This window comes from Curcuma longa, chromosome 11 (assembly GCF_044706935.1).
Source record: "Curcuma longa cultivar G26 ecotype Majalengka, Jawa Barat chromosome 11, ITB_CL_G26_1.1, whole genome shotgun sequence".
Classification (NCBI taxonomy): Eukaryota; Viridiplantae; Streptophyta; class Magnoliopsida; order Zingiberales; family Zingiberaceae; genus Curcuma; species Curcuma longa.
Window position 1 is genome coordinate 19,666,216 of NC_133871.1, and position 24,257 is coordinate 19,690,472.

General features: G+C 38.2%; 3 protein-coding genes across 3 annotated transcripts; 1 reads left to right on the top strand and 2 right to left on the bottom strand.

Annotated features, from left to right (window-relative positions):
• Positions 1-911: 911 nt before the first annotated feature.
• On the bottom strand, positions 912-15,231 carry LOC141838138 (E3 ubiquitin protein ligase RIN2-like). The gene is made up of 12 exons (XM_074725537.1): positions 14,565-15,231; positions 11,742-11,819; positions 10,407-10,493; positions 10,194-10,315; positions 8,141-8,237; positions 7,716-7,830; positions 4,601-4,758; positions 4,362-4,499; positions 4,221-4,288; positions 2,429-2,665; positions 1,172-1,541; positions 912-1,091 (listed from the first exon to the last, which is right to left on the bottom strand). Exons 1-12 carry the CDS (start codon positions 14,808-14,810, stop codon positions 1,035-1,037), a joined length of 1,773 nt encoding a protein of 590 aa, XP_074581638.1. The 5' UTR covers positions 14,811-15,231; the 3' UTR covers positions 912-1,034.
• A 3,468-nt stretch (positions 15,232-18,699) lies between these two features.
• Positions 18,700-19,662, bottom strand: LOC141841693 (expansin-B18-like). Its single transcript, XM_074729875.1, is given in 3 exon segments — positions 18,700-19,054; positions 19,182-19,551; positions 19,554-19,662. Coding segments are annotated over 3 exon segments (834 nt in total).
• Positions 19,663-20,432: 770 nt separating this feature from the next.
• Positions 20,433-23,780, top strand: LOC141837293 (O-fucosyltransferase 29-like). Its single transcript, XM_074724721.1, has 6 exons — positions 20,433-20,921; positions 21,291-21,378; positions 22,780-22,856; positions 23,258-23,346; positions 23,434-23,623; positions 23,736-23,780. The coding sequence occupies exons 1-6, from the start codon at positions 20,673-20,675 to the stop codon at positions 23,778-23,780; spliced, it is 738 nt and encodes a 245-aa protein (XP_074580822.1). The 5' UTR covers positions 20,433-20,672.
• The last annotated feature ends 477 nt before the right edge of the window (positions 23,781-24,257 follow it).

A 24,257-nucleotide genomic window follows, 5' to 3' on the forward strand; every position in this document is an offset into this window, starting at 1 on the left:
CCCCGGCCTCTGTTTCCTGCTGCGGTTCGTCGAAGCACTCGTGGGTGCAGGAGCACATCGACACGTCACGGAGGTCGTCCGCCAGCAACCCGTCGAGGCCGTCCTCCCACGCGCGCAGCGCGTGCTCCACGGTGCTTAGCCTGTGGACCAGGTGGAGGATGTGCTTGGGCGGCGGCGTCGTGTCGCTGGCGTGGGCCTCCATCTCGGCGGCGACCAGCGTCTTGAGGAAGTCGATCTTCGGCGCCACGTCTTTGCACACCGTCTGGTGTTGGTGCCGTGAGGAGGATGCGCCATCATCGTCGGCCGCGGAGAGCTGGCGAAGTCGCGACTCGATCTCCGCCAGGTTCTTGTGCAGCACAGCGTAGGGGCGCTGCATGCCGGGCCTCTGCCTCGACCTCGACGGCTTTTCCATGGCTTGGGTTGCAACTGGGAAGGGCGGAGGCGGTGCCGGTTCAAATTGTAGTCGCTGCTCAGGGCGGCGCGATCGAAACGTCGCGACTTCTTGCGCGGAAATGGAGAGGCGCGACCTCGCACTCGCGCTTGCAGGAGAAGGATGTCCTCCTAAAGCTTAGAAACTGACTAAATCGCGCTTGAACAAGTTCGCTCCCTTATTATAAAATTTTATATATTATTAGTAAAATATTATTATTTTCTTATCTCTAAATAAATTTATTTTGTTTAAAAAATAAATTGTAAACTGTTTATAAAATAATCTACTCTTAACAGTTTTGTTTGTAAGATTTAGAATATTATCAAAAGATAGTCTTCTGGCATGCTATTGTATACAAGTAGAGCTGAACTAATTGCAGGATGCAAAATGATCAAAGCACTAACAGCCATAAGGTTTCAGGTGTCTCTTATTTTTCTTTTTTTATCCTCTCTGTTAGATTCGAGACTTGTGAAAATGTAAATACAAAGCAAAATAAAGAAGATATTTTAGCAAAGTCACGCCGATAGCACTTTTAATTACCTATATCTGCCATCTTAAATACACAAAGCTTTATAGTTGCTATAATTTATACCCACTAGGGTTATCATTGTACAAGAAGATTATTCACAGTGATGTTGATGTTGTTGGTTCTCAGTAAATCCTGAAACAGAAGAAAATTTTTAAACAACATCCAACAAAACATCGAAAATACTCTCATCGATAAGGACACAGTTAACATACCTGCACAATTAGTTCGTCGGGAACATGTGGCAACACCTCACGAACTCTATCTACCATAGTGAGTAACTCTGACATATTACTGTTAACAGGGGATGTGGTGTTCCTGATCCGTAAACCAGCTGCATTTCTGTTCAGCCTCACGGAGGAAGATGAAGGAATATGAGGAATCGCAGTATGCTGAGAAAGCCACAGATTCCAAGCGGAATCATGTAGAGATCCGTGAGCAAAGTTTTCACTAACAGATGCAAGCTGCCTCATCATCATCTGAACCCCGCCAAATCCTACGGATGTGACTGAACTTGATGAACTAGCACCATCGATCCCTTGGTTCATCCATGTAGGTGTCATACTGGAGTCGAATGCAGCACCCCTGAACACCAAACAAAAATTGCATTTCAAGATAAAACCAATATAACAGCATTTTGCACCATTACTACACATATATGACTTGTTTTTTCTGTTCTAAGGATGGGCTAGAAATGATAAGGTATGCAAGAGCATCAAGATCAAGAGTTACAATAATAAGCTATGTAAATCAAAGAGCAAGGCTAAGAGTGTTTATGTGAAACAAAACTCGAAGGATAGAAATATTGATAAAATTATAGGGAAAAGAAAATGATGAGGATTCAGAATTGTTTTTTCCTCAAAAACTATTGGCCCAAAAGTAAGTGAAAAGGCTGGAGGGAAAGGGAAAGAAAAAACAGTTACATAATATCAACTTTTCTTCCCCTTTGCTATCCCTTCATAACAAAGTGACAGTTTACTTTTCGTAGCACAGCTGATAGTGATGTATACTAGACTACATAACCCAAGAGTAGCTAAAGGAATAAACACTACAGTAGTGACTAACAGGAGTGACTAACCAAAAATGCAGCAGCACTTAAACCCAAGGCTGGGGAAGAATCATATGACACCAGAGTAAGTGATGAAAAAAGCCAGGCCTTCTCAATATAATATTATAACAAGGAATCAATATATCTCTAATCAGTACCAACTATCAAAATCCAGCTAAGGAATAGACATGTCAGCCATTGTCAGTTGGAAGAGTACCCAGCGAACAGTGTCAAGTATGCTTATGTAAAAATAATGAGTTAGCAAAGCACTGCTATAGAATTCCATTATGTTTGTGGCAGCAACTAAATGAAATAATCTTGCAGTTATAGTTAATGGTATTATATAAACAAGCATGTTATGACCACAAATTTTGCTTACACAAGGGTAGCAACGGTAAAACAAGAGTATAAAGAGAAAAATAACCTCCAGATTGTATCAGAAGTATTCTGTGATGGGTTTGGAGATGCTCCTAAAGGTAGTGCATGACCAGGAACTCTTTGTTGGTTCAGTCCTAAATTCAGATGTTCAGCAAGTTGTTGCCCATCTATAGCATTTCCAGAAGCAGACCTTACGCCTCCTTGAACATTAGAAGCAATAGAAGCAAATAATGGCCTCCGACATGTTGGGCAAGAGTAGACATCAGTCAAACCCTGGTCCAGCCTGAGATGTTATTAAATTTAAAGGCCTGAGGCTTAACCTATGGAACATTACTCCAAAACAAACAAGCTGCATGTAAGAAGTCATAGTACTGTGCTTTCACAAAGATGTGAATATGCTTTTCAAGATTCAACTACAATGCAACAAAGATTATGAATTGATGGCAACGTTAAGTGGTGGGAAAAGATCCATAATATGCCTTAACTGGAGGTAGTGCACAAGTTGTTGCAACTACTTCTAATACCAAGCTAATTATTAGAATCTCAGAGATTTCAAGGCATTAGTTTGATTTCCAACTCATTGATTTTGGTCTAAGCATGTATTATCAACTTCAGACTGATGAGACATGAACTAAAAAAATGCTTTAAAAAGGCCAAGCTCCTCGATGAAAATGCTAAATAAATGTGTAAAACTTTTCAAACAATGTATTGAGAATTCAAATGATACATTAGACTGTATTGTATGAATATGGGATCCTATGTTTCCTGAATAGCATGAGCAATGAGCAAATAATTTCCTGAATAACATGAGCAAATAATAACAAAAAATGAATAGGCAATGATTCGAATAACTAACCATGTTAGAACAGAATTCTGAATAAATGATATTTCAAGCATGTCAAGGGATTAGATAAAGCACGAATTGGTATTTGAGCAAATGATAAATCATGTGCAAAATAGCACTTTTGTTTTGAATTACTTTTAGGATATTGAAATATATTCAACCGGGATTGAAAAGTTTAATTAATTTAAACAAACTCTTATAGGCAATAATATCTCCAAACAGTATCAGAGTAGTCATTATATAGACCAAGAAACAGAGCCCTCAATTTTGTAAACAAACAGTTAGTTCATGTTTCAAGAGTCTCTATGTTTCCTACACCTTTGATTTCTGTCAGCAATCATCACCTAATAGATGTGTTGAAAATGCCTGACAATGAATCCAGCTTTTAGGGGGCATAATTATAAATGTAGTGAGATGCTCTGTTATAATGTATGAGCACAAAGTGGAACCAGAACTAAACAGTACAAAAAACATCTCGAACTCACTGATATAATATGTTAAAAGGCCAAATATGTTAACAATTTTTTGATACATCACAAAAGTGCAATCATGCAGTAATTTGGATTCTCTTCAAATGCATCAAAAGACGTCAATTTTACATTTGACAGCAAAGCAAAACAATTGCCATCTGACGCAATCAAAAGGATATCTGATAGCATTGCTATCCAGAATTCTTTTCTTAAAGGCAGTGGACATTCAAAATCCCAATTTGTTAGTTTCAGTCTTCCTAATGCAGACATTCATATATCCATATATCCTTGCAGAATTTCAGTTACACATAATTATGCTCTTACTTGGCAATCTTTTGTAAATATAGTTATTTCATGGCAGGTGGAATGTCAATATTTCTGGACAAAATCTTCCAACAGTTGCTCAATGTGAAGAAATCAACAATTTCATGTGTGAATATTTAACCAATAGAATCTCATAAAGATGTTAAGAGAAACATCATGGTAAAAAAACGATCAAAGGCAAGAGAGGACATAGGTCATACCAAGATCTCAAACACACGAGATGGAATAGATGATTGCATGACAGTTTTTTGGCCCTCACCATTGGTCCCTGCAACTTTCTAATTAATCCTTCTGTTGGAAAATTTTTTGAAACAGTTTCAGAAAACATCGAAACCACATACTCGGCATATTGCACACTCATCGTCAAAAGCACAAAGTTCCTCATATGTAGCATCAGGCAGTGCTCCATCTAGGGAAGTAAGGGCTTTCCTCAACTTGAGATATGTTCTAATTCGCTTAGCAATTGCACTTATAAGAGCCTGTTCACCTCAGATATAAGATATATTTTAGAACCAGAATACAACTTCCAGTTAGCCTAAATTATAAAAAAGGGATTTTGAAATGCTAATTTACCACTTACACGCATATTAATAAAAAGAACAACATCTACTAGATGAAATGCTAAGCCATGAAGCCACCAGATAACAAAGTAATGGCCTAGTGCCGTTAACAATGTCATCATATCTAGAATGAAACCACAATGTCTGATGAGAATGCCCTTCCATTCAGATAGAGAGCCTGCAAAACTAGTTGAATTAGATTTTGCTGTTTTATCATAATATGAAATGTACACCATCGTTGTTTAAAACAAAAACATCGATAGAACACAAAAATAAATGCCCAGCTTCAGACTAAGCAAAGGTATCTATCTACCAGTAGTGAATACCTTCAAGGAGAAAAATATCAACAAATGTGAAACAATTATCACGTTAGACAAGATTTCAGTTGAAGACAACATTCTGAGAGGCAAAACAGAAAAGGACAAAATTTATGGCTACATGAGTCAAGGTTGTGAAAATTGGATGGATCTTTGCTGCAACCTAGAGAAAAAGCAACCGACAGTTGAAAGCAATAGTGATTTTTTATAGACATAGCTCCTATGTACTCCCTAGGATATCAATAATCTGCCAACAGATTTCACCATCAAATCTTAGCATGATAACATGAATTTAAAAGTAGGAAGAACTATCATCTGAATAGCAGTTTTGTGGACTCGAAAAGAAAATTGCACAAGTAATTATAAACATATAGAGAGGATTCCCACATGCACAAGCATGATTGAATTTCAACCAGTAATATTTAAAATGTTATTGAAAAAACATATATGCTAGTCATTTGGTAGGTATTCCAAGTTATTGACTGATGATTTCAAATAATAGGAGGACCCTGGACTCGATATAATATTTGCCACAAAGCAAATAGAGGATAGCACGCCCTCAAGAGGAGATTAATTGTAAAGTCTGTTTGTATTAATCAATCCTAATTAATCATTTTACCATACATAACATAATGTATTTATTACCAAAGATTTTTCAATGAATTCGGTTTTTATTGAACTGAAATGGACATATTGGCAGGCTGCAAAAGGACAATGTACAAGTTCAGATTGTGGAAAAAAATAGTCTCAATTTTTTCAGAGAACCTATGACAGATTATGCTTTGCCAAAAATTAATTTATTTGATGGTAACTACTCATCTATTCTTCATCAGAGACAATAGAAGAGCAACAAAACTTAACACAGATCAACTCACGTATCACCTCCTAAAACTTCATTCATAACAACTAGATATTCACAAGCTTATATGCCCATTGAGATATAGTTTATTTGGGACCATCTTGCTTATCACTTTTTTTTTTTTTTTGCTTATCACATTGTTTCTTAAGAGAGTTGGCAATGAAGTTGATTTATCATCAAAGTACCAATAACCAAGGAATTGTCCATCATAGAAGAATTTCAAACAGTCAAGCTAACCAAATGGTTTTGACATTTTGTTCAGTAAAAAGTAACCACTTCCCTTACACCATGAAAATATGAGATTAGAAAACCAGATAATAAATTATTTTAATTAAATTTGCATTTATATTATAAAATTTCCTTTTAGAATAATAATTTTTATTAAATAAAATAGTAATGGTAGTCTAATAAATCTGAGTCCCAATCAAGAGGCAATTCTCCATTATTACACAAATAACCTGGACCAACATGGCTTGTTGATGATGAGGATTCTCTCAATGATTGAAAATAAATAAATAAAATTTTCAAAATAAAGTTAACTTTCTTGAAACTAAGGCATTAATCATCAGTGTCCTCAAAATTGGATCAGATAATGAATTGGGTAATGATTTGATGGCTCAATCAATCAAACTAGTCAACTCGACCAATGATAAAATAAACACTTTATATTTTATAACTACTAAATATTTTATATAAATGTTAATGAAAACATTAAAGAATAAAATAGGTAAAGACAATTTGCTACTATGGGAACTTAAGGTTAAGTCTGCTAATACCTAATACTCGAATGAAGACTATTCCAACCACTTAGAAACACAATGATACTACATTTTTGGTTTATAATTGATGTGGGTATTCCTACCCTGCGATACCTACCAAGGGGAGTCAGATGCACCCACCGAGGTAAATTTGTTAATTGTATCTAGTATTTAACAATCTGAACACAGATCCCAATGCCTATACCTGTGGCCCCAAAGGCAACTGAGAAGATCTTTCCTGGACCAAGACTTTCATCTTTTCCATCTACAGATCAGGATTGTGTGTCTCCTCCTGTGGAATACAGTGTCTCCACCTCAGGGAGCTAAAGAAGATCAGGCCCCTTCCCTTTAGCCTTCCACTCAAGAAACCTTACCCTCCTAACTCAGGAGGCAATTTGGGCCCATTTCACCATACTCAAAATCCTAAACTAACCATCAGTTCCACCTTGGCCATACTGAACTGGTCAGAATCCTTCAGGGTACCTCAGAGTTCGGCTGAGTTGTCTCATGATCGTTCCTCCTGCTCAATCCTCATCAGGCCTACACCAGACACGAGTCGGTGGTCCAGTAATTATTAAACCCCACCTTAACAGTAATATAATTGTAAAGGAATCAGGTTCTTGTATCAAATAAACCAGGTTAGCCTCACATTCCTAGCTTAATCAGATGAACTGGCCAGGTCCAGTTTATGCAGATACCAAACCAACCAGGTTAACCTCAGGTACCCAGCTTAATCAGATGAACAAGACAGGCCCATACAACATTGTTGACATGGTTTTGATAGAGTCTTTGCTTCTTCCTTTTTTTTTGACTTTGAAAAAAAAAATGTAATATCATAAGAAAACCTCACATAACTCAACACTAAAAAATGAGGGATGGAAATGGAATTATTGTTTCTCAACACTTTCAGGTTATTTTTCCAACACATTTAAAGTAATCTGAATATTTATTCCCAAGCATAGGTTTTTTGAGTTTAACTTGTGAGGAATGATTTTCAGATAACAAATGAACCATCAATAGTGTAACATAATTTTTCAACTACAATTTTAGATGATTCTGGTGAACTTAATGTTATCTCATTAGAGGATATGCAGATACCAAAAACAGTTAGAACTTAGAAGTAATAGTCAATTAATCAAGGAGGAATAAGATTTTAGACTTATGCCAATAAAAACAAACATTTTATATAGCCTTCATTTACCTGATGCTGTTTTCAGATATTCTGCTGTTTTCTGAATATCAGAGTCTAAGCTGACATTTTCATTGGAGCATCGTTGATAAATCTCAATGAACTGAAACCCATGTACCATAATAGCCTACAAAGATAAGAAACATCAGATGAAGAAAAACAAAGAATGCTTTTTTGCTTTTGGTATCTTACATAAGGATGTTTGGCTTAAACATATAATATTTATGTTAAAATGCTCTCAAATGTTGAATAGTCTAATCAGATGACTACTTCTTTGGCTTTAAGTGGTCTTTACGAAACGAAGAATATGAAACCAGCTATCCTGGTATAATCCATAAAATATTATCCTACTTTATCTGAGCAAAGAGGAACTTTACACAAAATGATAAACAAGATAGACTGATTCTCAAGTATAAAGCATGCCTAGAAATAATCACCTGTAATGTATCAAAAGCTATACTTAAAGGCTCAAAGAACAATAGCAGAAACAAGCTAGAACTGTATGAACTGCACAGCACCATACAGAGCTTCATCCTGAAAGTACAAAAATAAAAGTGTCCAGTTCAAAAATCAACTCAGTATTCTATATAAGCAAGAAGTACAAAAATGCTGCACTAAAAAGCAGAGTTTTGGAGGTTCTAAGCAAAATGCTTCTTGAGCAGTCCAAGAAGACTATTGTATATGTATTACCATTTGAAAATTAGCCAGAAAAATATAAATCCCACCACCAATCCTTCCATGCGCTGTATGCTTTGAGGAATCGAATAATGGAGTTTCCCCTATTCATATATAGAATCTAGTTTTCAGCACCAAGCAATGACCAGTATGTATCCGTATCATCTAAGGTGTCAAGTTTGGAGATTTTTCACACCATTCATTAGTTTCACCAAGGTAGCTTATCTTCAGTTGCAGAAGCATCTATTGCATCCCTTCTGCCTACAGGCTTGAGTCCTGCAGAAACCTATTCAAATCCCTACAACTTCTCATGTATCTTTTTCATCTTAAGGATCACATTTAATTTATATCTCACACCATTAAGCATTAGTTTCACCAAGGTGGCCAATTTCTAGGTGAGTATATTACAATATCACATATCTTGCACCTCCATGGTTGACACATGCAGAAGCCTATTCGAGCTTCTACAATTTCTCAGTTTGCGGCGTAGACATCTATAAGTTACCTTTTCTCTCAGTTCATGGTGTCTAATTGAGTGTGTAAACTTCACATCATTCTAGTCCCTCTGCTTGGTGATTTAGACATACTTGAGATGCAAAATGTCTTAAGGTTATAAGCAAGGACACACCACTTGCACTTTCCAAATTCTCTTTGATAAGCATTTTAGAATCTAGACAGATGCTTCTAAAACCAGCAATTCAAATTTTGCAGGTCAGTCATCCTATTGTTTATTTTAGTCAAAGGTCAACTTTTTTCTAATTCTAGCTTACAGAATTTTTTAAAAAATTTCAGTGGTGGGGTTCATGGAAATCCTAACCAATCATTCCAATGAGATAATCAAATCAGCAAAAAAAGATTGAGCTGTAGAAAGATTCATGATATTTTTACCCATAATCTGACAATTGTAAGTGGTCCACTATAAGCTCATATATAGTTTCCCAACTTCTTAATGGTATTGAATGCAAACTCAATAAAGAATAAAAGGGTGGCTAAATAGCTGTGTATAATACATTTCCCTTACCTAAAGGATCTATAAGTACAAGATACCATGTCTATGCAATTCATGAGTCACTGAAGGTGATTTGCACCTGAATTTTATTCTTGTGTTTTCTTTTTATGATGATATTACAAATAAAATAATTGGAAACTATAAGATCAAGGGTTAATACATTAACCTTAATGTGCCCGCACATACCAATGCACACAGACACACAACACCATGCAACAAAACATTGACACAACAAAAATACCTTTTTGCCTTTTTACTATACCTAACCATATCGTTCCCTAAGTCAAGTTCCTAACTTTTTTGGTTTTTTGATAATCCAGGTGTCCGGGCTTCGCTCGACTAATCCTGAGGTAGACGGCCTTCTCCATGTTCGCCTATGGGTAAATCTAGAGCACAACTTATGCACACTCAGAGACCAACCTCTAGAATCGTCTCCATTGGGATTTGAATTCTTTTATTTGCCCTTTGAGTACTTTACTACTATATCACACCCGTGGAAGCAAAAAATAATACTTAATCCTAAAGTCAAGTTCCTAGGTTCACCATTGCTTGAATGTCAGTGCAGGAGACTACAAGTGATAATCATAGTGGCTTAAGGAAAGAAGTTCCCTCGCAAGAAATTATATGAGATATATTTGGAATTTCTATGAGATATGTCTAAACAATTGCATAAATTAGAAAAAAATTATTGACTACGAGCATATGCCTCTAGTCACTAAATATGAAGAAAAAAACATTAAAATGGAAGCAGAAATTTTAAGAGAATTGGATTGCACTTTTGGCCTTAATAGGTATGCATTTTTTACCAAATTAAATCTGCAAAAAGAACCAGCAACAGGGCAGAGTAAACACGAAAGTAGCTCAAAGGGGTCACAGAAGGAGAGGCATTTAGTTTTTCAAGCCGATCTTTTGCTATTGATTGAAAAATCTGTGAAGCAAAACAGAGTTCTTATTAGCTAAAATTTGACAGTTATTGTAGTAAATGTTCAAATAAACAGGGATATCTTTTTGTTCATTACCTTTAGGGAACAAAGAAAGATCAACCATGTAGACCATAAGATCACATGAGAAACCTTCGGCGGCACAATCAATGGAAGAAAAGTTCCCTGTTTATAAAGCATATATATTACAATTAACACTAGAACTATGACATAGCAACCTGATTAGTCATTGTTTGAATCAGTGAATCTAATTACTAGCTGCATCAACTAAAACATAACAATGATCTTAATGTTATAAACCAAATTGTGCTCTTTAACTGTTGAAGAGAATCCACGAAGCATACAAATAAAAAAGTTTGATTAATTATTCATCACTGCGAGTTTCATCTAGTTCTTTCAAGTCAACATGGTGTAAATTGGAAAATTACACTAATTTCCTGATTCTCTGACACACAAGACAACCTGCCGCATTTTACAAATGAGTTACTTCTGGTCATAGGTTCAAATGGTACATCAAGTGGACATACTGTCATAATTAGAGAAAGATATGATAATTTTAGGGTTTTCATCTGAATTTATTTACTCTTTATCATGGTTGATTGTACTGTTTTGAACTCCTATTTTGAATCCATCAGTTCTAGCTTCTTATATGACTACCATAATCCCAAATGTGGCCCTGGCAAGGTTGGTGCACTGGGTAAGCAGTAATTTTTATTGCGTTGAAAAGATGATTAGTTTCCAAAGGATAAAGAACATTATTTGATCTTTAGAGACCAAAACTCATTTATCTCTCATAATTTCATGTGGTGATAATATTTATCGTTTTGGAATCAAGATGAATTCCAAAACCTAAACTTGGAGCCCATTTACGCCTCATAACGCTTCATCTACCTCCTCTTCTCTGGACACATTTACTTGATACTCGAGTCAAGTCATAGATAGTTTATTCTAAGCGCTCATTTGTCTCACGGTTAGTCTTGCAAGCTATGGCACCAAATCATGCCAAGCAAAACAGATCTCGCCAATTCTCATTCAGAGGTTCACACTCAAACCCTGGAGCTACCTCCAGTGTTGTAGGATATCAACTTTTTATATTTTATCTTGGGTACGACAAGTTGAAGCTTTGTTTGCTAGGAATTTCAACACCATATTGATTTTGCAAGTCAAAAATATGAAGGGCATAATTCTTACAGACTGACAAATTTCCAAGAACTAGTTAATCTCTTCTATCAGTCTCATGACACATGCCAAATTGATGTGAGCACATCCTGGAGTATGTAGCATAATCCTAGTTGAGGACAAATGGTATGGATAACCAAAGTAATAATAAACACACAAATTTCAGTATGAAAGGGCCAAAAAAAAACAAACAAATAATATTTAAAGGTGAAATGATTGAGAGCTGAAACTTACCTTGTATATAATGTAATTAATAAATCGTTCCAAAACTTTTCTAGTCTCTGATGAATTGAGCTGGACAAAGAATAGCATCTGCAAACAAGAAAAAATACAAATGCTAAGCACAAAAATGAGAATGAAGATGGAATAAGAAAATCAACAAAGCTATTAATTCAGGAACTTGACATCCAAGAATCCCCACCAACAGAACATATTTAACAAACAAACTTTGGATAAGAGATTAGTGATGAATCTCTTTTATTTTTCTCTGAAAAATATACAAAAAATGTAACTAGTGTGCAAATCATGAATATGTTGTGTTACCCTTCAGAATTCAGATAATGTGATTTTCATGTCACTAGCCCAGACTAATGTTCAGGTCACAAAGGAGAATTAACCATGTCACCATGGTGCCATTACTCACCTCACTTTGAAGAATAGTGTAGCAAAGCATACACAATCCGCTCATAAATAAACATTCAAATATTGATAAATACTGTAGTGACACATAATCCATATAGAAGCAGTAATCCCCATATTGAAGCCACGAAAAAAGACAATCATAATCGACTCATTGGTAGAATATCAATAGGTCCAGTTGTCAACAAGATATTACAAGTAAAAAAAGATCGTTCTTAATTTTAAAATCACCTTGATTGAGATCAGGTGTATTGAATAAAAAAAACATAGAAGGTTAACCACAGTGGGCACAAGATATCAGGTATAGAAGTATAGCAACTTTTTTTTTGGAGCACTCATTGATGCTTCAAGTTGTGAAATTGTATTCTGATTTCTGATGCTACATAATTCTTGCTTTAGGTAACTAAGTTGTTTTGTTATCCAATCTTTCCTAATTACGATTTTGAATCCAATAATCCTTCCTACTTCAAGAATGTTGAAAGAATAACTAAATAAATCATAGTATTCTGAAGAATTTGGGATATTTTGAAGCTCTGATCAAGTGCATCTACAGAGGAAATTTTGTCCAATTCCTTGTATTTCTCATACATTGTGGTTCCTGATTCTTGCAATGTGCTTCCTTAAATACAATTTGTATTTAGACTATGAAACATTCCCTAGCAAAAATCACTAAAATTCCTTGGTATGGGTGTTATTTCCAACCCTTAAACACATTAATTCTTTTGAACCACTACTATTCATATAATTAGCAGCTTACTTCTCAACTAATGATCTAGAGATTACAGAAGGTTATCAAAATCCAGAATTAGCTTTGATAGGATATAAAATCAAGTATTAAATATTTCAAATGAGTCAATAGCAAGTCGATGTGTCTTTTCTGTGCAAGATCAGAATTAAATAATTCCACTCACCTAAATACATGTACTAACTCTACCGTCCCCGTTCTTAAATTGTCCACAGCAACAGATCATCATTGCGCTAAAAGCCATGTAAGGGTACTAGCTATTTGAGGTGGATGTCATCTCTCCTTTGAACTCTATGCGAGACTATATATGTTAACTAAACTACTAAATTTTTCTTTGCCTATCTGTTTAAGACAAATATAGAATTCATCTATGGTGATTGCACATGTCCATACCATCGTACCTATTCTCCTTTCATTATTTTTTGGAGTTGCACCTTGGTACTCTAGTCTCAAACATTAGTGTTTATCTGATTTTACTTACCAGTAATCTCACACATCTATATAAACATTCTGATATCTCCTGGTTTAACATTTCCAAATTTTGTTTTCTAACTGTCCATCCCTCTAATTCATGAAGTATGATGAATAGTATCACAATATAAAAATAAAATATTTAAAAGATCCTAAGGGGTACATGATGATCACACAAAACTTCAAAACTTATTTCCATTTAAACCACTCAATATTTCTTGAAGATTTAATTTCCTATATCTTTATTCAATAATACATTTGAGATACTAATCCTGTTTCATATTCATCCATCTTAACCATTACCTCAATTTTGCCTGACTTCTTTAAATATCATAAATATTTTAGTATTTAAATTTGTACCATCTTAATCAGCTTTGATAGGAAAAGTTCTAAAATTCATCTCACCCTAGAGTTTGCTAACTTTAGAATTGCATCCGTAATCAAACGTAGAGCTAGGCTTGATACAAACAAATCTAATATGGGAATTTGAAAACCTGTTAGTAGGGGTGAAAACAATCAAACCTAACTGATGATATTTTTACCTTATCTCAAACATCGAACAAATGATAAAATGTGTTGTGAAGGTGTAATCCAATTATGCTAAAGAACTCGATGCAACGCTACAATTAGAAAGAGGCTAGAGTTATAAACAAGCCAAGCTGAGACAAGTCGAGCCTAAAACGAACTAAATTGTTGAAACGGTTGTTCAAGCTTGGCTTGATTTCTTTTTTATTAGTTTGAACTGAACTTGGTTCGTTTAGATGTTATCGAGCTCTCAATTTGAGCTTGTTTGATTTTGAAACTTTTACATTTTTAAGTTTGTTTAGTTGGCTAGTGAGCTTGATATTGTTTGTTCATTTTAGAGTTTGTTTGTTTATTTACAAGTTTGATAAAAGCTTTATTAATGAACACAATTCACAAACTTTGTTTGTGGACATTGTTCACGAACTATTCACAATCTTGATTCACGAACATTAACAAGTTGAACACATATGTGTTTAAGCTTGTTCATTTAGTTTAATAAGTTGTTCGAGTTTATTCATTTAATTGACCTTGTGTATATTACTAAGCCGAATATCAAACTTGCTCAGAAAGGTTAGGTTCACTTACAGCCCTAAAAGAGGCACATAACAAAATTGATGCAGTGGTAAGCAGCTAACTCAACAGCATTAGATGTTTGCAACTTAAATGAACTTGCATACCTTGAGCAGTGAAACTACCAGAAAGTAAACATTGATTACGAAATTCACAAGCAGAACCACTGTGACGCGAGAGTTCAGAAGCAGCTCCAGACTGCCCCCTGCACCCACCAAAGAACCGCTTCCGCCTTCCTCACCAATCGGCCCATCTGCTTTCATCCCTTCAAGCGAGAAAACAGTCCACCACTGCAGCAAGACGAGGCCAGAGGCAGTGCTAAAGACCGAGAGGTACAGATAATTGACCGCCATCCACACAAAACCCCCGCCCGCACCCAATTCCTGAAGATTCAACGAACAAGGAGATTCCCAATAAGAAGCCGCGCAACCCCACCTTCCCTGAGCTCAATACAGCCTGAACCCATCAAACAAGGGATCCAGAACCCCGAATCGGCGCTGGGCGAAGACGATCGGTTAGGTAGCGTGGGACGAGGGTTTTCGGATTGCCATTGTTGTGCGCTTTTTCCTCTTCTTCTCGATTTATTCCATCTGTTGACCTTTTCGACGAAGGACGATTCAATCCGATCGATCTTCCTGTCCTCTACGTGGAACTAGGGATTCGGGCGAAGGGATAGAGGCTCCGATTGGCGGCCTCGAGACGAAGATGGCGAACGGTGATCGCTAGATGAATAAAATATAGCAATTGCGATGTCTTGCGAAGTTGCGATGCCTCTTTCAGGGCACCGACCGGTTCCGGTGCGCTAACTTCTTTGGCTTCGTTCGGATTTGAGATAAATATCTGATCACCCGTGCCTCGCGCACCCGTCCTCCATAGACCCGAAGCCGTTCCGCTCGATCAATTGGTCCAGTTGGAGAGCCCGCTGTGGGACCATCGATTACTCTCTATGAGATCACCAATCAAGAGATGGGTGTGTCAAGTAAGATAACCAGCGGTAGGCTGTTATTTTGAGCATTTGACCGAGACCCAACCCGCGCTAATCCCGGTCAGCACGCGATTTTCTTGGGAAAATGCAAATTGGATCAAAAACCGGGCCGGCAGACCGGTTTTGTCTCGCCGGTCTGATCCGTAATTAAAATTTATGAGAGACAAAAAATATTTTAATTTTTATCATGTAAGTTTAAAAATATTAATATTCTAATTATATTTTTTGGTAAATTTTTAATCACTAATTGAAATAAAAGAGATAATTAACATTCTTTTTAGGAATAGGAAAATATTAATATTCTCTTTCCTAATTTGCATTTTAGAATAAAAAAGATATATAATTTTCTTCCAACTATCTCCTTAAGGAAAACCAAAGAGATAATTAAGATCTTTTTCTTTTCAAAAAGTTGTTAAAACATTGCTGACGAAGAAAACAAAAGAATGGTTGAGGAAATGAGAAATAAAGAAGGAATATTCTGCTTTTTTTTGTCGTCTGTACAAGTACAATGTTTCACTCACTGGAAATTATTGTGAAATTCAAGCAGTAGAAACAAATCGAATCGCCAATTTTCTCAAAGTTACAAACCTTCAATTACTTGTTTAGTACTCACAGGGTGAGCATGGAGATGGCGGTGACCGTCTCGTCGCTGGGGGCGGCCACCCTGATCAGACGAGGAGCGCCGGCACCGCCGCGGAGCAGGCGCAGCACCCTGTCCCAGCGACCGTATCGGTGGTGGAAGACGCGGCGGAGGCGGAAGAGGAAGAAGCGGAGGGAGATGGAGTTGGGTAGGAGGCCGGCGGTCACTAAGGGGAGCTTGAGGACGAAGGGGAAGAGGAGGGAAGCCAGGATCTGGAAGTTGGCCGCCGCCGCCGAGGAGCGCATTTAGCTTCCCGATCGCCGCCAAGTGGACTCCCATTGATCTCCGCCTCAGTACCGATCGGAGCAGACTACTTTACTTCTCCCCCCTTTTAAGTTTGCTTTATAAGTAGTATTGAAGGCGACGGTTCACGACGGTTCGAGATTATTATATTAAAAAATTTAAAATTTAAAATTTATATAAAAGAAATATTAAAAAAAGAGAGAAAAGTCGATGTAGTTTAGTGGTGCATATTTCAAGACCGGTGAGAATTGCGTTCGTTCCCCATCAACGGCGTCATAAAATGGATTTGAATTAAATATATATAAATATAGTATATATATAATTATATTACTTTTATAAACAAAAGGTGTTGTAGAACAGTGGTGAGTACATGTGTTTGTGTCTCAGAATGTCATGGTTCGATTCCTAGCAACAATATATTAAATTGTAATTTAATTAAATATATTTTATATACAAATTATTGAACACACATTAAAAAATATAAAATCTGTTAAAAAAAATCAAAAAAACCCAAAAAACTCAAACCATGGTTACTGTTTGAACCGGCGGTTCAAACCGCCGGTTAACCGGCTGAACCGCCGGTTCAAGAGGGCTTGAACCTTAACCGGCCCGGCCGGTTACGGTTCGGCCCGGCTAACTGGGTCAACGGGCCGGGTCCGGGTTTGACCCGGTCCGGTTCTGGGCCGGGTCCGGGCTGGACCCGGACCCGTGGTCGGGTCTAGTATTGAGGAAGGAACGGGCTTTTTGGGTACAAATGCGGGTGGGGAAATTGGTTTAAGTTATATATAGATTAATTTGTTTATAAATAGCTAAAATTAATCATAAATAAATTTTAAATATATAGCCAATGCGATACACGATTCTTACCTCTAGATATTCGTCACGTCGGCATATCTGGGGCAACGTACGGTGGTCCTCACCTTCGATACTGAAAAAGCAACCCAACGTTTTCTTATTTAATTTTTCAGATTTGGTCCTAAAACTGGCTTTGTATCAGTTTAGCACCATAGTTTATTGAACTGTTTCAATTCATCTAAACAGTCACAAAATTCTGGTGTTATGGATCGATATGACTGATCTAGAAGGTTCAAAATCTGATCCAATTAGATGACACGTCGGACATAAGACTTGACTCCAAGGCTGACTGACTTGATCTCACGCGCTGACTCAACTTTGCGCTTACACTCCTAACCCGAGAAAGATGGTCAGGCTCTGACTCGATAATCGAAGTAGATCAAGATCCAACACCCCAACTTGGCATCCAACTCAACTCAGGATCCTTCCCGACCCCTCTTAAAGTCCAACTCTGATTCGGCATCCAACTTTGAGCTCTGAGATCAAGCTACCCCACCCCCAATCATATCAAGCCATGCCTCGCCCTTAAGGCTTGTTTCAGTTGTCCTCACCTCGGGCTCTCTTTGTTGCTCGCGCTCTACCTTCTTAGTGCCTACACCGCGCTCAACCAATTCTGCTCATTTCCTCATTTAGCTGGGTAGGCAGCCATCAGAAGGGCACATATAATCATGGGATATCTGAGTAACTCATCTACCTCTATTAATGCGGCATGATGACACCGTCTGATGCCATATCAGGTATGAGTGATAAAACTCTTCATTACTGTAGTGGTAATGGGATGCTCCCCTTACCTAGATAGGGCATCTCCTATGACAGTTTTCTTATTATCCTCTTTCATAAATTTATATAACTCCTCCGCCTAACTCCTCCTCCGCCAATTGCTTACAAGTGAAAAAATTTAAAAAATAATAAGAATTTCTATTATAGCCCAAGTAGATTTTTCATTAAACCATTTTAGCCCGGGTGGCTCCGCCATTGACCGCCTCTCACAAATATAGGTACATGCATAGAATCACAAACACTCATTCTCTACATTCTCGTGCTTTCTTCTCCCTCTCTAGTTAAGAATTTGATTGCATCATAGAATGGTTGAATCAGATCATCTCTTACCTTCATTCTCATCTTCTTTTTTTTTCGTGTAATTTAGAATTTGATGGCACGTGAGAGTCCATCATTCTCATCCTTTGCTGTTCGTGGGTACCATCTTAACCTTAATTCAAGCGAGGTGCCCAGCAACTTCTTCAGCAAGCGATCTCAAACTGGAACATCTAGCCTGTCGATTTAAACTTAGTTTTTGAACTGAAGCACATCTTCATTGTTGGAACTCTTGTCGGTACGACAGCTCTGTTAAAGTCCATGTGTTATTTCCCTTTGCTTTCGGATGCATAACATAGAACACACTACTGCTCACATGTCGCGGAGGGAGATCACATCTAATTATCTTTATAATCTCCTCTGCCTGCAAGGACTTTATTTACCAACTCAAACACATAATCTACGTACTAACAACTATACAAATCTAGTCGCTGTAGTTGACCACGGATCTGTAGGTGGCGCCCGGCTGCCACCCCACCGGAATCACATTGCTGGCCACCAGGATCTTCCGCTCCAACCCCGACGTCAGCCTGAACGAGAATGGAGGCTGCAGTCTCTGCCCTGAGTTCAGCCTCCACACTGCCCCCCACGACTGCTGCATCGGTATCCACGACGATGACTCCCCATACGACGTCGACGACGACGATCCCTCCTTGATCTCCACCGCCGCCAAGTCTCCGTCCCCTCCTTCGTACTCGATCAACACCGCTATGTAGTAAGGGTTCGACCCCACATCCACATGGAACGCAATGCCCAGCCCACCGTAGTTGCACTCCACGCTTTAGAAAAAGGCCACCAACCATGGCCGATTGATTAATAGAAACACATGATGTATATGAAGTGTTAGACAGTTATATGGGTAGTAGCAACAGCATGTGAGGGCAATAATGGCAGAACGTAACTTACCGATTGTATTGGATTTGGAGGACTCCGGCGTCGCGAAGCTCGTCGGACTGCCCGGGATTCGCCATGGCCCCGAACGCCGCGCCGCTGAGGTCGAAATGGACGGGCTCCGCAAGGCACGGCCCGCCGGGGCACTCATCAGTGAGCACGACCGTCACCGGGTCCCCGGAGCACGCGGCGTGGGCCGCGCACCGGATCCGGTAGCAAGCGCCGCACCCCTCCCCGGACCTGAAGACGGAGGGGCTCCCCGCCGCTATCATGGAAGAAAATGGAGCAGTGTCTACTGCGCCTCCGTAGCCGCATGCACCGCCGTCGCTTCCCGCGCCGTCTGCGCTGCCGTACCAGGTGGCTCCCGCCGGCGACCAGCCAGCCCGTCGAGGGCGGAAGAGGAGAAGTTGAGCCGTTCCGGGTTCAAGCAAGTGGAGGGGTTGAAGAGGGAGGACAAGGCAAGCAAAATAAGGAGGGAGCGAGTGGTTGGTGCCATTGTTGTGTGCGCTTGTTGGATTGCTGCTTCTTTGTTTAGTTTCCTCGACTTGATGCGTGCATGGCTGCATGCGTTACGTGAGTTAGGTGGTTGGGGACAAACGACAACGGAAGCAACGACCTTGGACTGGACTCGTCGGTTGCATTAACTGCCATGAATCGCGGTTAGCTGAAAGCGAAGGTTTTTCCATCAACAAGGGCGTTGATGGCGGTAACTGTCTGTCTGTCTCCTTGGCTGTCGCGTCTCGATCGGACGGATGGTATCGCATCGGAGAGCAACGTCAGTAATCTTTGACTTACTTCATGCACAATTACGTGGCATTGTTCTTCTTTCAATTAAATGAGTATATATTTAAATTCTGAAATATTTTAATAACATATAATTTTTATGGTATCCATAAATTTTTTTTATTACCTTCTTTTGAGAGAGAGAGAGAATAAAAACAGAAGAAATCGGTGCAAGTCTCAACCCAATAAATGAAGGGCATTAAAATCATCCTCTTCAAATCCTGAAAACACCCGTATACAAAATCTTATGCAGGCCCTACGTTTTCCTCTTGCCGAATCAAACCCCACTCAGTAGTTGTTTCTCAAGTTACCACCCGAAAAAACAATAAATACCAATGCGCCTACAAAAATTGATACACATTAACATTTGTTATAAAAATGGAAACTATGAGGGTTAATATGAAACTTTGGCTAAATCTAAATTCTGAAATTTAATTCTTTGATTAATACGTTTTGATATAACTCCGATCTCGTCTCCTTCCCTCGTTGCCCCTCTCCGTGACGCCACCTCGGCTTCCGCCTCCGAGCTCAAGCAGCTTCGAGATCATTCCACCGTATCAGTGTCGAATGGTCTCCAAGCAACCATCGTTTGCTCGATCTTGGCTCCCGCGATCCTCTCTGGATCCATCGTTGTGTCGCACCGTAAATGCCGGAAGATTCTGTTCCGTTAGAGGTGCGAAAGCTAGGGTTTGATGGGAGTATCATGAGGTGCGTCTGAGCTTGATGGTTGAGAGAATGGTGAAGCAGTTAAATCTCCAGGGTGTCAAGAGGGTATCGCCGCTCTGCGTGCCCTTGCTCGACCCCAAAAGGTGGCTCCGTACCGCCAGGTTTTACCGGAAAAAGAGGGCGGTGTCGCGCTCGGTTTTATGCGGCGCGATGCTTTTTAGCCTCGGCCTTGTTTCGCTGTTCACCGGTCAGATTGCCGCCGACCTCGAGTGGTCGCGGATCCGTGCACGGTGGCAAACCAAAAGGGTAAAGTAATAAAATGATTTTAAAAAAGTTTCCTTCGGTTTTGGCTATGGGTTCCTAATGCTTCAGCTATTTGTTTTTCCTAGTCTTCTTTTTACTCTATGGTGTTTTTGCTTTCCATTTGTCATGTAGTATGAATAGTTACTCGTTTAACCTTTCCTTGCAGAACGTAGAATTATTAGTCTTCATGCTTTACCGCTTTAAAACACAATTTCGTCTATTACAGAAAGGAAATGGAATGGTGTAATTTTCTCAAAGTAGTTAATTATTCATCCAACAAGACGAATAACACCAGAATAATGATTTAAAAAATCACTACGTTTGGTTGAAATGGGATTTCTGCTGGTACCATGAGACTTTTTCCATTTGCAGGTCAGATACAGGGAGCCAAGAAATATATGGAAATCAGAAATCAGAAATCTCTATTACGGTTGTAGCAATAGAAGCCCCCATCTTAGAGGTAATTTCTTCACGCCGTTACTATCAGTTATGTCAAATTTTCCTCTTCGTACTTTGAGATTTTCTCTCATTTCCTTAGCTGAGTTTACTTTTGAAATAGTTAACTTTACAAGATGTATTTTGTATAAGTCCTGTATTCCTTTTGTTAGTAATTTTAGCTGATTTGAAGCTTAAGCTTATGAGTAACTTATCAATGAATTACAAATATCCCAAACACATTCCTCAAACTATTGCAGAAACTCTCACATTCTTATAAGTTTAAAATACATGTGTATCGCCAAGTTTACCACCCAGGATGTCTTGCCACAAAGCAGAGAGAGCTAATCGAACATCAAAGGTGAGGGTATGTCTTGGACAGTGTTCAAGTGCATGATCGTGGAATCTCGAGTGGTAACCACCATCTTGTTGCTTCTAGTAAACTGCTCAAAGGAGATCACCGGTAGCAAATTTGGTTGCACCCTAGAGGGTGACAAAAATTTAATTTTAGGCGATATGAGCATGGTAGGTATGGCTAGAGACAAGTCATTTGCCAACTTAGTGTCTATGGTAACTGATGCATGTGGGCACTCTTCTTGTTGACGCATCTAGATAGCTTGTACAAGTGGTGATGTCTCACTCTGAAGGCAATGCTAGAAGGGTCCACTTTGTGACATTGGCCAAAAGCGAAATGGAGACTAGGATTGTTATTTCTAGATTGAGATTAAGGAGAATAAGAATGCAAAGAAGAGATGGATGGTGGTGGCTTTCAAAGGAAGCGTTAACAAGAGCTGGGAAGAGACAAAGCTCAGAACGGATGCATCCTTGGGAGTTGTTGGATGAGGGGGAGGCTATTGACCTCCTCCTAAGAGGCATACTACTTTGGAAACCGTATAAGTAGCTCTAATACCATATATAATTTAAGGAAAATATTATGTTACATGAAGTTTTAACCTTGTTGCTTGTTGCTCCTACTTTGAACAGGACTAGTTTCACATCAAATGTGGTTTAGGGTCACCTCATGGTCAAGACAAGACAAAAAATAAGTTTGCTAGCTCTAATGGATTGTGATCTTGTTAAAATTGTTTATGATTCCTTGTTTGTTGGAGGTTTTTTGAATGGAATGGATAAATTTTGACATTTAATTGCAATGAGATTTCTTCCTAAAAAATTTCACTTCTGAAATTTACAAGGGTAAGACAATGTTTTTCTTCATAATAAAAGGATGACCATCTTAGTCTACATGCTTTTGTATATTTTATAGATAAATTGTAATCTTAAGCCTTTATTCTATCAGATCTTTTGTATGGGGTATTTCAGTAAATCTGTGCATTTGGCTGTGGTTATGCATCTATTTAACATTGTATTCCTTATTCAGACATTGAATAGCAACTGTATCTTTATTTATTCTCTCTGTGTAATTTAGCTGCAATACAAGAGAGCAAATCCAATGGCTACCTACTAATTGCAACCAGTGGAGGACTAAATCAACAGAGAACAGGGGTGACCCTCTTTTCTTTACTTGCCTTCTTTAATTTGTTGTCACCATGATGTGGTTTGTCTTGGTTTGTCAGGCATTATTTAGAAGTAAAATTTTAATATGTTAGGCTTGCATGTGACCTGCCATCTTACTTTCTATTTGAAAAGAAAAGGTGATGAACATCTTCATAATTTATACTTCATGCTTGTTCCATCACCAATGCTGCAATCTCCCAAAAAAAACTTGATCCTATTGGTTCAACAGAGTGAAATATTTTATTATCCCTCACTGCTATGTTTTTATACTTAGAAGACGTTGATAATAAATTGAACTTCAGAGAATGATTGCATTTGAATGTACATTTACATTCTTCTATGGAAAGAACTGTTAACATTTGTTTTCATGTCACTTGCCAAATGAATAGATAACAGATGCTGTTGTTGTAGCCTGGATTTTGAATGCCACATTGGTTGTTCCTGAACTTGATCATCATTCTTTTTGGAAAGATGAGAGGTGGGTTGGCAATATGGCTGAAATATGACTTGTATTTCTAAATGCATACATCATTGCCTTTAATGAGATCATTTTCTTTATTTGCAGTGATTTTGTTGATATTTTTGATGTTGACTGGTTCATTTCCTCCCTTTCAAAAGATGTCACTATTATTAAAAGAATACCAGACAAAGTGATGAGGTCAATGGAAAAACCTCCATACACAATGCGCCCTCCGAGAAAATCTTCTTCTGAATATTATCTTGATCAGGTGTTGCCGATACTCTTGCGGAGACGTGTAAGTGTAGCATTTTTATTTTGGTCTACCTGCTAAAATTCTTCATATCCACTATGTTGTATAATCTTCTGGTTTTTTCATTCATTGACTATACGTGCCTAACATGTGGAAGCCATCCATGTTCAGTAATTGGGATTGCTACATGCTCATTATGTGACCCTTGTGTGCTTAGTTTACAACAATAGCAAGCTGAGTCCTAACTATTTGGTGTCAAGTTTGCGGATCTTAACTGTCATTGAGCTCTGTACTAGATCATATCTTTCTGTAATATTTCTTCCATACATGCTTAATGCAGCATATATTTATGTATAGAAGAGGTAATTACTCTTCTTGGATGAATACAAGTATCTTAGTGCAATTACCTGCTATATCAATCATTGCTACTGAAGCATGTATCTCCACATTGTCTACTTTGCAGCATAAGTCAGCATCTTTTGTTATCTCAATACATGCTAGTGTGAGCTTATTACAACCAGAATATGATGTTTAAGTTCTGTTACCCGTATGACATTTTCGAAGAAGCCTTCATTGTGGTTTGTAGATGAATATCAAGTGCAGTTTCTGTACTTCAGAGTTTTATTACTTAGGATTGAATTCTAACACGTGCCTTTTTCAATCAGAGAGTAATGATTAG

Excerpts from the sequence above, each read along its gene's own strand:
- LOC141838138 (XM_074725537.1), bottom strand. The coding sequence starts at position 14,810 with ATGGCGGTCAATTATCTGTACCTCTCGGTCTTTAGCACTGCCTCTGGC. Across the intron at positions 7,831-8,140 it reads TAGCTTTTGATACATTACAG|GCTATTATGGTACATGGGTT; the intron begins GTGATTATTTCT and ends TTATCTTTGTAG. Across the intron at positions 1,542-2,428 it reads ACTTCTGATACAATCTGGAG|GGGTGCTGCATTCGACTCCA; the intron begins GTTATTTTTCTC and ends TTTGGTGTTCAG.
- LOC141837293 (XM_074724721.1), top strand. The coding sequence starts at position 20,673 with ATGGTTGAGAGAATGGTGAAGCAGTTAAATCTCCAGGGTGTCAAGAGG. Across the intron at positions 21,379-22,779 it reads TAGAAGCCCCCATCTTAGAG|CTGCAATACAAGAGAGCAAA; the intron begins GTAATTTCTTCA and ends TGTGTAATTTAG. Across the intron at positions 23,347-23,433 it reads TCTTTTTGGAAAGATGAGAG|TGATTTTGTTGATATTTTTG; the intron begins GTGGGTTGGCAA and ends CTTTATTTGCAG.